Source organism: Geotrypetes seraphini, chromosome 6 (genome assembly GCF_902459505.1).
Source record: "Geotrypetes seraphini chromosome 6, aGeoSer1.1, whole genome shotgun sequence".
Taxonomy (NCBI): domain Eukaryota; kingdom Metazoa; phylum Chordata; class Amphibia; order Gymnophiona; family Dermophiidae; genus Geotrypetes; species Geotrypetes seraphini.
Window position 1 is genome coordinate 143240379 of NC_047089.1, and position 14679 is coordinate 143255057.

Sequence of the window (14679 nt, forward strand, 5' to 3'; positions counted from 1 at the left end):
ACAATGTGTGCAGTCAGTCTGGTTGTAGTCTGAGCCTAGACAATTAGGTATTGTGGATGTCAAAATTCTGGATCTTTCTTCCACATTAAAAACAGGGCAGAACCATGACTTGATCTGGGGCATTTCAACTGAGAAATCAGGTAAGAAATGCAAAATAAATTAGAGGCTTTTTTTAAGTTCAATCATTTTTATTAGCATTTTGTTATAGAATATACAAACACAGACCTCATGATCATAATATGTCAAGAATGTTGGAAATGCATAGAGAAGCCTTGATTCACATCTCTTAGGCAGAATGGATAAATCAAAACTGAGGTACCAAGGAGACTGTTGCACACAGGAATGACTGCAGATGCTTAGAAATTTACACTACTTTGAGCTGTGGGACAGCTGTTCTTTCCCAGTGCTGATAGATGACATCACCCACATATACATTTGATTCAATTCTGCTTGTCAATTGAACATGAAATATTGATAATGAAGGCATGGTGGAAAGAAGCAAACAGTTACACATAAAACACATTCATTTTACAGATTTAATAACTCACCCCTCTCATATTGGATATACTCAGTTTCATTGTGTGAAACATATTCAGTATTTCCCTTCCAATGACTTTAGCACTATCCGTTGGATGATCAAGAGTTACAGTCCTAGAAAGACCAAAGAATGGAATTATGATTCTAATAAAATAGCAGAAATTATCAAATGTTTAAGAGGCAACTAATCACTTCGGCATATAGACTTTTCCCAGCCCAGTAATCCAATAATTCTTCAACCATTCAAAGCACTGGGTATCATACTCTCTTAATTTAATTAGTTCCCTTATCCATGAACATACTTTTCAATTATCTGAAGCAAATTGAAAAGTATGTTCATCATGGATAAGGGAACTAATTAAATTAAGAGAGTATGATACCCAGTGCTTTGAACAGTTGAAGAATTAAGAGGCAACTAAAACATAACTAGGGATCTTCATTTTCCCAGGGTTGAATTAGCATTTATTCCAAAAGGAACCAAAATACAAATAATTCAAACTGGTGGGAAAATGACTCAAATATCAGTTTGTTTTTCATGGCTCGAAATAGAAGATATAGATAGTGTATATAAATCTCAGAATAGGATCCTTACAGCAGGGACCATCAAATTTTTATGTAAAGGTGACAACTTTCAAAAATCATTTACAAAATTAGATTAAAAATTTTAATGTCTTCTTCCTCATTTTTTTCCCCTTCTCTCCTTGTACTGTCCCATCTCCTCTCAGTTCTTCCCCTCATCTACTATCTCCTTTCCACCCAACATTCCCCCCCCTCCTTCCTCAATGTTTATCTCTTCTTTACCTCTCCCACTAGCATATTCCTTTCTCTTCACTCCTCCCAGATTTCCTGTGTTCATCAGTACAGAGCTCCTTATGCCATCTTCTTTAGCATCAACTCCAGTGGCAGCTCTGTCCTCCCTTCTTAACAGCAACCATGGTTTCACTCCTCCAATGTAATTCTACAAAAAATTCCCTTATTCTTATGGTGTGGGCATGCAGTCATGGTCCTCTCCTCTCCTGGCTCTTTCTACCACAAGCTTCTGCTCTCTTCCAGCTCATTTCCTTCCATACCAGTTTATTTCAAATGTTCCATCCCAGTTTATTCCAAATGCCCAGTACTTTCTCTTCTCCAATCTCCCCTCTCTCTCACCTTGTTTCCATCCCCACACACTCCCTCCTCTTCTCATTCATCTCTTTCCATTCTACCAGCTCATCCCTCTTCCCTCTCTCTCCATACACCCCATCCCAATTAGTTTCTGCTCCTATCGGTCTTTCCCACTAGTCAACTATTACCAAGCTGTAACACCATCTTGCTCCAGTTTGTTCTCAAGTCACAAATTTCTTAATTCCTCTTTTCCCACAATCACTATTGGTGTTGCTACCACCTTTGGAATAACTGGTGTTTTCTAGCAACATGTGACTCAGTGAGTTGCATAGGGGATTTTTAGTAGTAAAGTGTATTATTGTTGAAACGTGAGAAGGGCAGTTTTCAATCAATCAACAGTAAATATATACCCCAAATTGGCTAAATAGTTGGTACTTCACATAAAAAATGAAAGACATTGTAAGTGAATATTAGTAACAAATCAGAAGATAACAGATTAAACTGGCCCATTATTGTTCAATTATTTTGGTGAATATATGTCAGCTGGTGGCACTAGAAGCTATAAATAGGCAAACTGCTTCTATGGTAACTCCCAGATACACTGAGTTACAAGAAACAGCACTATTCAAGATCTGATTCCTGAAATCCTCATTTAATCATCTTTTTCTCACCGAAAAGATTCAAACCATATTACTACCCAGATCATCCCAGATCATCCAATCTTGATAGCAAGCATTCATGACTGACTAAATGAAAAACAGAAGGCAGGCAAAACTTAACAAAAACAGATATATTTCTCTATTCAGCACTAAATTACATTTCATCCAAAAGAACCATTCAAACCACTACTTAACTAAAATTTCTTCTGAAACTAGATTGAGTGGAGTCCAATCAAAAGCTTCCAAATGATTAAGCAACAGAATATAAGCTACTGTAAATACTCCAAAAATTTATCCTCCCCTAAAAAAATAGATGCCATCTATAATTAGTATTTTGCATACTATCCATAGATATTCTTTTCAAAACGTGACAAAATTGTGGATTTTAAAGCTTGTGGGAAAATACCAGAGGATAAAGAGTAGTTTACACAATTTGGCAACAATTTCATAATAAACTTTATCAAATCTGGAAAACCTACTATAAGATCAAAATCATCAATTCATGAGGACAATACTATATATAAGCTTCTAAAATACACAAATTTAGTATACAAAATTATAAAGAAGCCTTTTTCTTTTGTTATATAGAAAATCTTATATCTTTAAAAGATGTGGGAACTCTTGACCACATGCTTTTTCACTGTACGCTAGTCCGCTCCTTTTGGACTCGCATTTGGATCACCATACAATCTATTACTAACTGCTCGGAAGAGATCTCTATGGACATTGTAATCCTTCGCTCTCAACATCCCTGCTTTGCACAATCAAATTGTCCTCCTAAACTCATTGATACCATGTTTGTGACTGCTCTCATGCACATTCTGAAAAATTGGAAATCATCTTCGTTATTAGACTATACTTTTTGGTGGAACTCTCTGTGTATGTATCATAGATTTGAATCCTATGCATATGAGAAAAAAAATGCATCCAGAACCCCCATGAACTTGAAGCTTAACAAATCACCTTGGTCATTCCTGGATACCTATGTACGTTCTGTTCCGTAGACACTCCCGTCTTCCTTTTCTTTCCTTTTCCTTTCTTCTTTTTCTTCCTATTCCCCCTTTTTTTTTTTTTTTTTTTTTCCTTTTTTGTTGTTCTCCCTCACTTTTTTCTTATATATTCTTCACATGCAGTTCTAATAATAGGAACCTTTCTTACTGTTATGTTCCTCTATAGTTGAATATAGATTTGTAGGTTCTTTATACAGAAAGCTTTATTTTGATCTTATGTATTTGTACTGCTTCCTGTATTCTCTAAAATACTCAATAAAAAATTATTGAACTAAAAAAAGAAAATCTTATATCATGAAATTTCAAAGATACTATCAGAAAAATAAAAGAAATACAAAGAATGGAAGTAGCAACAATACAAAGTCCATACTTAAATCAAAAATACTTCCAAAGACACCGTTGTCAGACTGCTTAACCCAACACTGGGCCGCGTTTCGCTCTTGGTGTCATCAGGAATTGAAACCCCCTAGAAAACCAGGTTATGTAACAGACATCCTGCAAAAATATCACTAAAAAACATAACAGAAACCCTGTTTTTCATTAAATTCTAGTAACAAAGATTACTTTACATAAAGACAAAAATTATTCTTTTAAATATACCTGGAAAAGTTAATACAATCATTCTAGCAACAACTTACCGGTATGTTATCGGTGGTGTCTGCACTGAAAGCCACATAGCATCAGATCAACTAACACTCAGCGCCATCCAGACCAAGGATGCCAACGCATGCATCAACGTGATGACAATGTGTTGTCATTGGCTAAAGGCATTTTCAAATTGCTTGTCATTCTATTTCCTTACTCAACCCTACAATTATAGATGAAACTTTGTTCCATTTGCAACAAGATTTAAAGAAACATTTCCACCTTGTGACAGACACACCTTGTCAGGACGACAAATTTTAAGTCAGATATAGTACGGCCAATTCTTGCCAATGATTAACCGATTGTGCTTCCTCTCTTCTCATTCTAAGATTGCTCAAATGTTCAGTAAGACTGACCTTCATCCTTCATTTTGTTTGTCCAATGTACCACAACAGGCATGGGTAACAGATTGCATAAACAACTTGATCAGTAGTGTAAATCTAAAAAAGTAATAGCATTTCTAGCTATTGTTGACTGAAATTGAATATTAGGATCACATTGATTTAAGAATTTAAAAAATCTGGCAATAAGCTTTCCTGCCCTACTCAGATCAAAAATATGTCATCAATAAAGTGCTTCCAGCATAATATTTGAGAATAAGGCCAACTCCCTTTAACAATCCTCTTGACAAAGTAACCAACTCCCTTCACTGATACCTCCATGAAACTAGCCCAGTTTCCCTCAGTACACCTATCTGAGACTGAAACAAATCAACCTCCAGGATCTCAACATTCTCTGAAAAGATACCATTTTCCCCAAAACCTGGCATCCTTTCAAAAAAGCCAAGAGAAAACTATATACAGTCAGGGCTTGGATCACCAGAGAGTAAACTTTTACAATGCGTTCTTGCCATCTGTGCATTTAATATTCACAATTTTGCATATCCGCAGATATGTGAATTGTGACTGCTATTTGCACTACTGTGTCTACATCAGGGGTACCCAACACGTCGATCGCGATTGACAGGTCGCTCGCTCAGGCGACCCTAGTCGATCGCAGAGCAGGTTCCCTTCTTCCCTTCTCTTTTTTCCCCTCCTGACTGGCCTGCTCCTGAATTCTGCTGCTGCCTCCGCTGCTCAACATTTAAAAAAAACCAAAAAACCGGCTTGGAGAATTTATGTTCCGGGGGCTAACGTGTGCTTGTACCAGCTTCCCTTCTCTTCCCTCTGAAACCGGAAGTTATGTCCGGGGGGGGGAGAGAAGGGAAGCCGGCACGCACATGTTAGAGCCCCATTCGCGGGCTGCGGGAGACAGGTCAGTGAAGCTTGCGATTTGTTCTTCTTGCTGCCAGGTCCTGCCTACTTTCTGTTTCCTCAAAGGCAGGACCCCGCAGCATTTCTTCCCAATAGGTCGATCTTGGGCCGATCAGCCTTCCTCTCCCTGACGTCAATTCTACCGTCGGAGAGGAAGTTCTGGCCAGCGGAACTTCCTCTCCGACGGCAAAATTGACGTCGGGGAGAGGAATGCTGGTGGGCCCGAAGCAAGGAGAGCTTGGCCAGTGGCGGGCGGCTTTGGGGGGCCTGTTATCCGATGGCAGCGGCAGTGGCAGTGGCTTGGGAGAGGGCAGGGAGGGAGAAAGAGGGCAGGCAGGGAGACAGAAGGAAAGAAGAGAAACAGAAAAAAAGAAAGGGGGCATGAAGAGAGAAAGAAAGAGAGGGCAGGGAGAGAAGAAGAAAATGTTGGGGGGGGGGAATGAGGTCAGGAGGAGAGGAAGCATACAGGCTAAAAGAAGGGAAGAAAGATTGGATGCACAGTCAGAAGAAGAAAGTGCAACCAGAGACTCATGAAATCACCAGAGAAGGTAGGAAAAATTATTTTATTTTAAATTTAGTGATCAAAATGTGTCTGAATTTATTTCTGCTGTCTATATTTTACAATATGGTCCCCTTTTACTAAACCGCAATGGCGGTTTTTAGCGCAGGGAGCCTATGAGCGTCGAAAGCAGCGCTGGGCATTCAGCGCAGCTCCCTGCGCTAAAAACTGCTATCGTGGTTTAGTAAAAAGGAAGGGGTGGGTATTTGTCTATTTTTGTATGGTTGTTACTGAGGTGACAGTGCATAGAGTCATCTGCTTTGACCTCTGAAAAAACCCCGGAATAGGAATGATAATTAACAATTCTATGCGTACAGTGTGCGTTGTGTTTTTTTAAAATTTTATTGTTGGTAGATCATTTTGACTTGGTCATTTTAAAAGTAGCTCGCAAGCCCAAAAAGTGTGGGCACCCCTGGTCTACATATTCGTGGACATGCACATTTAAAAATCATTCTTCTTTGCTTTTACTTTTGAGGGTTTGGCATTTGCTTCTGGAAATGGCCACCAAGCATCCAGGGAGTGAGTTGCAAACAACTAATTCAAAAAGAAAGAAATATGTGATGTATCTTAGTGAAATAATGTGTGTGTTAGACAGGCTTCTTTCTAGCAAGTCTGTTTCTTTTAATAGCCGTAAGTTTAATGTTAATGAATCAACAATCCAATCCATCTGGCAAAAGTGGAAGATATTCATCACGTTCATGAAGCTGTACCAGAAAGTTCCAAACATCTGTAGTTCATGATGAATCAATAGAAAAGCAGCTAAATTTGTGATAATGCAAATGGTGGATGAAAAAAAAAGCACAGTTGACAGCATTGATGTGAGGATGAAAGCCAAAGAGATTTATAAACGTCACCCAGGGTCAGGAAAATGTGAAATCCTTTTCTGCAAGTTTTGGTTGGCTAGGGCGTCTTAAAAGGTGGTATGCATACAAAAAAAATGTAAGCCTTTCCAGGAAGGCAGGTAGGGCTTACAATGAAGATGCTGAATAATTAAAAAAAATACCTGCTAAGTGTAATAGAAGACAAGAGGTAGGTGCCAGAGCAGGTCTTCAATGTCAATGAGACTGGTTGTTTTACAAACAGACTGGGAAATAGACATATATAATGAAAACGGTAGCAAAAGCCCCAGGATTCAAGGCATTTAAAGATTAAGCCACCCTGTTAATGTGTTCCAATAAGATTAATATCAAATGTAAGCTCCTTATGGTCTACAGAGCCACAAATCCTTGTGCACTTAAAGGAAAGAACCTGAACTGCATGCCAGTCCATTGGAGATAGAACCACAATGCTTGGATGACGTCTGAATTATTCTGGGATTGGTTTAACAATTGTTTTATTTCAGAAGTTGAATATTACTTCTAGCATAAAATCCTTGCCTTTAAGGTACTGTTGATTTTGGATAATGCACCAATACACTGTCGCCAAAACCTTGAAAATGTACACCCTGACGTTGAAGTTCTCTTCATGCTTCTGAAAACAAATTCATCATCCAGTTCCTTGGATCAGGAATAAAAGAGGCTTTCATGAGCCACTACATGTAAGAGCTTTACAGAAAGGCCTGTGACGCTTTAGATGCTGACAGGCAAACCACCATGCTTGATTACTGGAAGACAAGTGACAATATGCAATGCAATAGATTATGCTGGCATAGCTTGGGATGGCATCACACAAGCTACTTTAAACAATTGTTGGAAAAAACATTTTTGTTTGTAGCGTTGTCATGCAGCACATTGCCTTTAAGTTTTGATCAGTCATCTTGCGCTCTTTATGGTTTGGATTTGCGTTTTCGCACATCTTGTTCAAACATTGATGTTAGGGTTGATTCCCAACCCTTTTATTCAAGGTCCTATTGCAAGTTGCACAATCATTGGAACTATTTGCTTTTTCAATTGCAACCGAGACTCCTGGTGCAGACCGAGATGCTGAAGCATGATTGTGTTGAGTCCTATTTTATGTGTGAATTAAAAGATTTATAGCACTTCAAGGTCATCTCCACTGTGGTCTAGTGTTTGATACAATTTATGGAGTTTATTCTTCTGTTCTTTTTCCTCATTAGAAAAAAACTTGGCCAGACTGTGAAACAAACAGGGCTTTGAAGGTGTAGCAGAAAACACAAGTAAAAGTGTGTAAATCATCATGCACTTTTTGTGAAAAATCAGCAGAGAAGGTTTCAAATACATGACAAAAAGACATTTTGGAAGAGACTGCCATAGAGCCCAGTGATGAAGACCTGTGCAAAATGGTGCAACAAGGCACAGTGATGACGAAGAGACATCAAACACCCCAAAAATCTGCTTCTTATGTTTGCAAAAATAGCAGAATGGGTGTCAATGTTGGAAAAATGTTTAGTGACATGGAGGAATGCGTTCCTATGCTGAGGAACAGTCTAAAATTGAAGTGGCTGGCAAGCTCTGCTTTTGCCCTTTACGCTGAGACACTTAAGGACTTAAGAAGGAAAGCTAAGCAGAGAAGGTTGACACAATTTTTTCAGTCAATGAGCCATGAGACTTATTCGCCAGAGGTTGGTCAGGCTGAAATTGACCTGCCAGCTTCGCCAGCTTCTCTTCATCTTCTATCATTCTGGAGGTGCAAGGCTGTCCCTCTCCAGAGGTTGATCTGACAGAAGTTGGCATTGCATGATACTATACAGTACAGTATACATCTGTGATTGTTCTGTAAAGCTGTAATTTTTCAAGCAATGTTTTTATAATGCTGCTATAAATTTATATATGTCCCTCTCCCAGTCTGCACTGTTTTGTCCTAATTGCTTACTGTTGTGTGCAATACTATATAGTACTTATTTTCCAGCACTGTTCTGTGCAATTTTTTCTTTTTTGAATGTTATATCTATAAGTAGAACTGCAAATAAAAAAATATTCTTGGAACATTCTGAATGTTATATATGAGTTTTTGTCAAGTACTGTCCCATACAGGAACCTAATCTTTTTTCATATAGGTTCCATTATTCACTTTATGTAGTTTTGAGGGACCACATGTTTGGCTGGAACATAACACCTATTTTCCCATAGAGGCACTAGTTATATGCAAATTCGTAGTTTGTGGAGATTTTCAGGATATAGAAATATCGTTTAAATTTAAATTGGTCAAACAGCAAAGGAAAAGGTGAGGAAAAGGACCTCAAACACTGAGCCAACGGGTCACACATTTTATCATTGGTCCTAAAAAAACGTACTATTGCCTATTTTTTATTTTGTTTAAAACATTTTGGATAATTCAAACAATCACAAAAATCGGAACTGCTAAAAATCAGAAACACTTAACTTGTATTCCCAATGGAGAATCTGCCGTTTCACACAACTGACTTCTTCAGGGGTTAGTGTTTCTTTAGCGTTCACTTTTAAGATTTAATAGAGTATATCCAAAATTAGTATCCAGATTCTTGAGGACCTTAAATAACAAAAATAAGTTATTAAACGTTGTGCAATGTGGACAAATATAAAAAAAATCACCCTATTTTGGTCAAACAATAGATGGTGTCAACTGAACTTACTTATATTATGCAGCGTCTCTTTTCCAAACGCTAATAATACATTTAAAACAATGGTGCCCGCTATTTCACTAAGATGCCGACATGTTTCCTCCAATCAAGAGAAAATGCATTAAATGTTGATTGCTGATTGGTTGCAAAAAGCGGAACTATTAACAACGAAAAGCATTGCTTGATGTTACAATTTGTTACACCTTGAACAAATAAAGCTGTTGTTAAATAACAACTTTCCATTCAATGTTATTTAAACCAATAGGATGTAAAAAATTTAATCTATTTATCCAGCGCTGCTCGTTTTGCAACAGTTTTTTACTCTGGTCGCCACCCCTCTTCATTTCACATAAAGCACAGTTACTTACCTTAACAGATGTTAGCCTGGGATAGCAAGCATATGGGTGACATCATCCACGGAGCCCTGGTACAGACAGTGAAAAGTGTAGTATCACTTTAAGCTTTAGCAAGCTTTTAGACTGCCCTCACCGAACATGTGCGAGTGCCTTCCCACCCGATGCCAGCTCGCGAGGTCATCAATTCTAAGCCCAAGCAAAGAAGTCAACTAGGGGAGGTGGGCAGGTTATGAGAATATCTGTCTGCTGTCTGAGTTTAACACTTGTAAGTAACTGTGCTTTATCCTTAGACAAGCAGGCAGCATATTCTCACATGTGGGACTCCCTAGCTCAGTGGTCTCAAACTCGCAGCCCAGGGGCCACAAGCGGCCCACCAGGTACTATTTTGAGGCCCTCGGTATGTTTATCATAATCACAAAAGTAAAATAAAACAGTTTCTTGATCATATGTCTCTGTCGCTATAAATTACAAAATTATTATTAAGACTTATCCAAAAGGAAAGATTTATAAACTATAACGAGTTTTACCTCATGAAAAATTGTCATTTCTTTAATAAGACATTAACTATTTTTTTCTGAGGCCCTCCGAGTACCTACAAATCCAAAATGTACTACGCAATGAGAAAAAACAAAATCAAGAGAACTAAAATTGCTGGAATAGAAATGTCATACCAGAGGTTCAGCAAAGAAACTAACAGACTCAGAATAAAGTCTTGTGTGTGGATTTTAAAAATAGAATCCAAAGTAAACGTATGAGAAAAATTTCCTGTACTCAAATCCATTGAGGGAACTATGAGTAGGAAGAAATGCACATCACGATATTTCCTACCAAAATATAGAAGCATAATGGCAGAATGATTGGTCTATTTGACTTTCTCTGCTCCTCTGTTGCAGCCCTTAACTCTTCTTCTCTAATTAAAAGTAAGTAAAACTCTTCGAGACCATTAAGAAATGGTTGTAGCATAAGAACACAGAAGGTCATCACCCAAGAAACTTTTTTTTTGTAAGTAAAGACCTCCAGGTCACTTAAAATGAATCCAATGGAAAATCATGCTTACAGGTTTTCAGTATCACTTGAGTGTTCTCATGAAAAAAGAGAAAATTGCAAAACAGGAATGTGTCTTACTAAAAGGTTAGCAGAAACAAATATACTAATGATAAAAGAGGTAAAAAGGAGGTGACCTAGAAATAGTCTAGAGGCCACAACATATAGCCATCTTAGACAAGATCTCAGCATACTGTAGAGAAGTGTAACAGGTAGAACAGTAATGCACTGAATAAGGATCAATATAAACCAAAGGTCCTGTGATAAGGTACGGCTTGATTTAAGTACTAGAACAATACCCAATGGTACTATGTGATGCTATAAATACTTGCATACGCTAATTCGCACCCGGGCCTATCCATGTTCTCTGCCCAGAGATTAAAAATGAAACTGAAAGATATGAATGTGACCTGTGTAGATAGAATGCAGAGCAAGAACAGGTCTATAATTAAAATCCTATCTATTAAAATTTTGGTAATGTACACTGATGTTCGAACATATAACCCTGTAACTTTAGACTGTGTACTGAAATTTTCTGTCCAGAGAATTTGTTCGAGATAAACTGGAGGAAATGAAAAAGCATCCTATAAAAAGATGTAGTGGCCTCCTCCTCCCCTACAGCCACTCCCAAATTTACGGGTTCCTTTAGAATAAAAAAAGGAGATAGAGTAAAGGGTGTTGTGGATAATGTCCACTAAATAATAGGAGAAACACATGTAGGGAAAAATACTTTGAAGTAATTATTTGAGCCTCCTGGACAGTACTGTATAAAAATTGACGGTAGGTGGAAGGCATGTTTCAATAAAAAACCTGGTTGATCCTGCTTAGAAGATAAAGCAGAGAACCATCCTGCTTCAATGGTTAATATAGAATGTCCATTGATAAGAGCATAAGCATAAAAGTAAACATTGCTTGTCTTCATACTTTTTTACATGGTAAGGAAACTAACTAAACAGGTTCTACACCCATGTTAGATTTCGCCACTTGTCTTTGCATGTTTGTATCCAGACAACAGGAAAAAGGCTACATTATAGACTTCTACACCCATAGTGGATTCCTGAAGTAGTATGGAAAGGCAGTTGCAATGTGGATCGATGCTGGTTAGAGGATAAGTACAGAGAACCATTCAGCTTCACTGGTTAATATGGAGAAAGAGAATGTCCATTTGATTGTGTAAAAGTACAAAGGCAGACACTGCTTCTCTTCTTACTCTTTGTTTTGGGTTTTTTTAAACATGGAAAGGAATCTAACTTAACAGGCTCTACATCCATGTTAGATTCCCCCACTAGTCTTTGCATGATCAAGTCCACATAACAGGAAAAAGACCACCTTACAGCCTCTACACCCATGGTGGATTCCTGTCTCAATATCACAATGAAAAATCATTGATGTTGATGTAGAATCTCGGTTTGATGTCTTTTGAACCCATAATGAGGCTCCAAGATAAGCAGCAATGCCATCTGTGACAAAACATAAAATTTCCTTTCTTATGCTAGTTTGTGCAGCGGAGAAATAAAGTTCAAAGACTGCTGGAAATTAAAGACACTTGAGCTGGAATACTGTGCCATGGCTAAAGGCAAATTCAAACTTTTTGATAAAAAGCTTTAAAACTTTTGATGCCTCGATGTAAAGAACATCAGTGTTTAGATGAAGAATGGTGACGTTTTGATGAATTGTCTCGATGACGATTTTCGATACATCGATGCACAATCTCAATGAGATAAAGTACATCGATGCCTCTATGCAAAATTTATACAAGGATACTTCGTTGATATTTGGATTGGGAGTGTCGGTGTCCTCTGGATACAGACCAATGCTCTGAAGATGAACGTCGATGACTTGAACAGAGGCTGAAATTGAACTGATGTCTTCATGAAACACTCCCTCATGAAACACTCCCTCAAATAGCAACTGATGCTCTAGTAAGAGTAAGTTTCTTTTTTATTTTATGCTTTGAAGTGGTGGACCGATGCCTTGATGGAGAACGTTGATGTGAAGATCGATACTTGGAGGCAGAACGTCATTGAGATGGGGAGTGATGATGCCTCGCAGAAGATCCATGAGAAGTAGCTTGATGCTCCAATGGATAGCTGACATCTGTACCTTGAGGCCTCGTAGTGCTATGCTTAGGCTGGGCTGGTACCGAGGGAGATGATGTTAGCACCGGCATGCAGTACAATTTTAATATATTATTGAGCTCCATCTGGAAGAACTCACCGGTGCCGATGGCTCATCAGCCGGTACCATCGGTACAGCAGGTTGTCTCGGAGTGGCTGACCTCGATGAAAATGCATACCGTGAAGGAGAGACACTGCACTTCAAACAATCTATATCGATGTCCATCGATGAAGAGGAGGCACCATGACCATGTAACATCAAGTGATATGAAATGTGCCACAAGCGAAGTATGAGTGCCTGAAAAGGCGATGCGCTTTAGAAATGACAACCTGTATTGCCCAGAAAGCCATGCAGTAAATTGACTCGATGCTTAATTAGCAGACCAGTGTATAAACATTGGTTATAGAAAGGCATGCATCAACTAGACTCAATGCTAATATGTCACTGATGCAAGTAGATGGAGGTATCGATGTATACTGGAACTGGCAAGTCCCAGTCATTGAAAATCCAACTCCAGACCTATTTGTTGAAATAAAGAAACAAAAAAATAAATTTTTTTTTTTACATTAACCAATAGTATTTATCTTCTTATAATGTATAGCCCTAGAGTTTGATACAACTGGAGAGGGCAAACCGAGTTAGAGTAAAGTAGAAAATCTATCGATGATCATGGTATGAAAGTAAGGATAAAACTTTGAGTGAGAGCCATTCAACTTCAAAAGAAGTTGTTTAATAAAGAAACACAAAAATTTATTTCTACTATTCTACCTCACTAATTTTATAAGAAAAGTAAGAAAGAAGAAACTGAAATACTTGAAAAGGTTTGTTAAAAAATTTAAATGGGAAGGCAACTTGACAGAGAAACATGAGATACATCTTCTTCACTCCGTGGATAATGAAAAACTGACGACCTTGTGAGCTGGTGTTGGGTGGGAAGGCACTCACGCATGCGTAGTGTGGGCAGTCTAAAAACTTGCTGAAGCTTAAAGTGATACAATTTTCACTATCCATACTGGGGCTCCGTGGATGACATCACCCACATGTGTGAGAATATGCTGCCTGCTTGTCTAAGGATAATACATTGATCACAAAAAAAAACAGTTACTCAAAGTGATGTGAAAAGTGTTGGCAATGTTCAAGAGGCACTGCTAGGTATCACCTGTGTATGCTTGATCTGTGCTCATTTAGTCTTATCTTGAATGGTCTTTTTGTTTTTCCGACGTATATCTTATCACAAGGACATTTTATGATATACACTGCAAATTTATTTTACAATTACGGAAATGTTTCAGTTCATATATCTTCCTATCAAAAGCATTAGTGAAAGTTATCTGTAAAGTAATTTCTCAATTTTATAGTAGCCACATTTATAATGCCATGTCGGTACGCTTGATCTATTTTTCACTTGTGGTAAATTAGAGGGACTCAATTTCTTTCAAATTTTTAGCCCAAGAATAAGCTACCCTTAACCTCAAATTTTTAAATAATGGGTAAGTTTGTATAATCTTCTAATGCTTCTTCAATATGGCACTAATGGTAGAACTGTTGTTGTTATGCTTCAATATTGTCGTCTGTCTATTGGTTTCACATGTATTGGTGTTGGAACATGTTAATAAACTTTCACAATTATATTTGGCTCATTTATAAGCATTAAGAATGTTTTTGTTACAACCTCTTCTTTCCAAATGTCTAATCAGTGTTTTAGTCTGATGTATGTATTCACCTGGATCACTACAAATTCTTCTCTACCTTAAAAATTGAGAATAAGGTAAACTGGCAGTAGATAGCTATCATAACGAAGAAATGTATTCCTATCCATCTGCTTCTTATGTACTGATATCCTAAAACCATCATTCATCTGATCTATTTTAACATCCCCCCAAAAAATTGAATTA

General features: G+C 37.9%; 1 protein-coding gene across 5 annotated transcripts in view; it reads right to left on the minus strand.

Annotated features, from left to right (window-relative positions):
* REV1 (REV1 DNA directed polymerase) overlaps nucleotides 1–14679 on the minus strand; it is a 401814-nt gene that overhangs the window by 92477 nt on the left and 294658 nt on the right. For all 5 annotated transcript variants that reach the window (XM_033948190.1, XM_033948189.1, XM_033948188.1 and 2 more), the window contains one exon: nucleotides 549–651. In XM_033948190.1, coding sequence (XP_033804081.1) covers nucleotides 549–651 — 103 coding nt within the window. The remainder of the gene's footprint in view (nucleotides 1–548; nucleotides 652–14679) is intronic.